Here is a 2,453-nt window from a genome sequence, read left to right as displayed (position 1 = left end):
TCCTGGTGTGATCCCAGTGATCCCAGTGTGATCCCAGTGTGATCCCAGTGATCCCAGTGATCCCAGTGTGATCCCAGTGTGCTCCCAGTGATCCCAGTGATCCCAGTGTGATCCCAGTGTGATCCCAGTGTGCTCCCAGTGTGATCCCAGTGTGATCCCAGTGATCCCAGTGATCCCAGTGTGCTCCCAGTGATCCCAGTGATCCCAGTGTGATCCCAGTGTGATCCCGGTGTGATCCCAGTGATCCCAGTGTGATCCCAGTGATCCCAGTGTGATCCCAGTGTGATCCCAGTGATCCCAGTGTGATCCCAGTGATCCCAGTGTGATCCCAGTGTGCTTCCAGTGTGCTTCCAGTGTTCCCAATATGCTCCCAGCGCTCCCAGTGTGATCCCAGTGTGCTCCCAGTGTGGTTCCAGTGCGATCCCAGTGTGATCCCAGTCTCCTCCCAATGCTCCCAGTGCTCCCAGTGTGCTCCCAGTGTCCTTCCAGTTCCCCCAGTGCCCTCCCAGAGTCCTTCCAGTGCCCTCCCAGTGTTCCAAGTGATCCCCGTCTGCTCCCAGTGTTCCCAGTGCTCCCAGTGTCCTCCCAGTGCCCTCTCTGAGTCCCCAAACCTGGAGATTCAGGGTGATCTGATCAATGCACCTCCCCAGTGCTCCCAGTGCCCTCCCAGTGTCCTCCCAGTGCCTCCAGCTCAGTGTCACTCAATACCCTCCCAGTGTCCCGTTACTCTCAGTCCATCCCACTCCCACAATCCAAGTGCCCCCAGTTCCCCCAGTTCCCCCAGTTCTCCGTGATCCTGGCTCCCACAGGGGCCGTACCCAGGGCTGATGGCACCCCAGGAACCAGGGAGATGCCACCAGGATCTTCCCCGCAGTGTCACCCACACCCTGACCCCACCCCCCGATTTCCAAAACCCCCCAAAATCCCAGGGGTCCCTCTGGATGCCTGAACAGCATCCCAAATTTGTCTGAGAGGCCCCGCCTTCCCTAACGAGCAAAACCTCATTAAATGCTAATTGCAGAGGGATTCTCCACCAAATGCTGATTGCAGAGGGATTCTCTGCCACCTCCGGCACAGGGTGGGCTCACCCGAAGCCACGCTGGGCTACCAATTATCCCCAATTATCACCCTAAAAACCCGAGCCCAAACCGGCCAAACGCCTTCAGGAGGCACAAACACCGCACGAGCTGGAGGAGCAGGATTTATGGGATAAGATTTATGGGGCAGGATTTATGGRRCAGGATTTATGGRACAGGATTTACTTCCAAACCCGTGAGAGAGGAGCAGAGCGGGGCCGTGCCAGGGCAGGATGGCATCGTCCCCCTCCCTGGTGCTGCCAGGGGATCCTTTTTCCCTCAGACACCACTATGGGATCTCTCCCTTCTGGTACTGGAATGGGATTTTTCCCACTGTGGTACCACTGTAGGATCTTTATCCTTCCAGTTCCCCTATGGGATCTTTCCCCAATACTGCCATGAGATTTTTCTCACTGTGGTACCACTTTAGGATCTTTATCCTTCCAGTACCACTGTGGGATTTTTATCCTTCCAGTTCCACTGTGGGACCTTTCCCCCATACTGCGGCAGGATTTTTTCCCACACCAATACCATTATGGGATTTTTTTCCCACCCCGATACCATTATGGGATTTTTCCCACTGTGGTACCACTGTGGGATCTTTCCCCCATACTGCCATGGGATTTTTTCCCACACTAATACCATTATGGGATTTTTCCCACTGTTGTACCACTGTAGGATCCTCATCCTTCCACTGTGGGACCTTTCCCCCATACTACCACGGGATTTTTTCCCACCCCAATACCATTATGGGATTTTTTCCCACCCCAATACCATTATGGGATTTTTCCCACTGTGGTACCGCTGTAGGATCTTTATCCTTCCAATTCCACTGTGGGATCTTTCCCACACACTGCCATGGGATTTTTTCCCACCCYRATACCATTATGGGRTTTTTTCCCACCCCAATACCATTATGGGATTTTTCTCACTGTGGTGCCACTGTGGGACATTTCCCCCATACTGCCAAGGGATTTTTTCCCACCCCGATACCATTATGGGATTTTTTCCCACCCCGATACCATTATGGGATTTTTTCCCACCCCGATACCATTACGGGATTTTTTCCCACCCCAACACCATTATGGGATTTTTCCCTTGCCAGTACCACCACAGAACCTTTCCCACCGTGGCTCCTTCTCCATCACTGCTCAGATGATGCCAGCAGGAGYGAAGACAGGGGTGACACAGAGCGTCTCTGCCATCTCCCAGCCGCAGGACAGAGGGGTGCAGAGGCTCTCACGGTCATCTTCTGTTTGGGGTGGCTTTCCCTGGAAGAGCTGCACGGCTTTCCTGCAAGGGGAAAAAACCCAAAGGGGAGCCAGGGGAAGGAGCAGCCCCTTGAGAACGGGGTGGGTTTGGGGAAGGGGAAGCTTC

General features: G+C 54.3%; 1 protein-coding gene across 1 annotated transcript in view; it reads right to left on the bottom strand.

The window, feature by feature from the left end:
* Positions 1–930: 930 nt before the first annotated feature.
* The window catches only part of AZIN2 (antizyme inhibitor 2), a 7,298-nt gene continuing 5,775 nt past the window's right edge, over positions 931–2,453 (bottom strand). The window contains 1 exon segment of the mRNA XM_057385084.1: positions 931–2,369. Coding sequence (XP_057241067.1) covers positions 2,228–2,369 — 142 coding nt within the window. The 3' untranslated portion in view covers positions 931–2,227.

The sequence above is a fragment of the Malurus melanocephalus genome, unplaced genomic scaffold (assembly GCF_030028575.1).
Source record: "Malurus melanocephalus ecotype Western Australia unplaced genomic scaffold, MMel_1.1 scaffold_780, whole genome shotgun sequence".
Taxonomy (NCBI): domain Eukaryota; kingdom Metazoa; phylum Chordata; class Aves; order Passeriformes; family Maluridae; genus Malurus; species Malurus melanocephalus.
The sequence above is the reverse complement of the archived record's forward strand: the minus strand, read 5'-3'. Positions and strand labels throughout refer to the sequence as shown.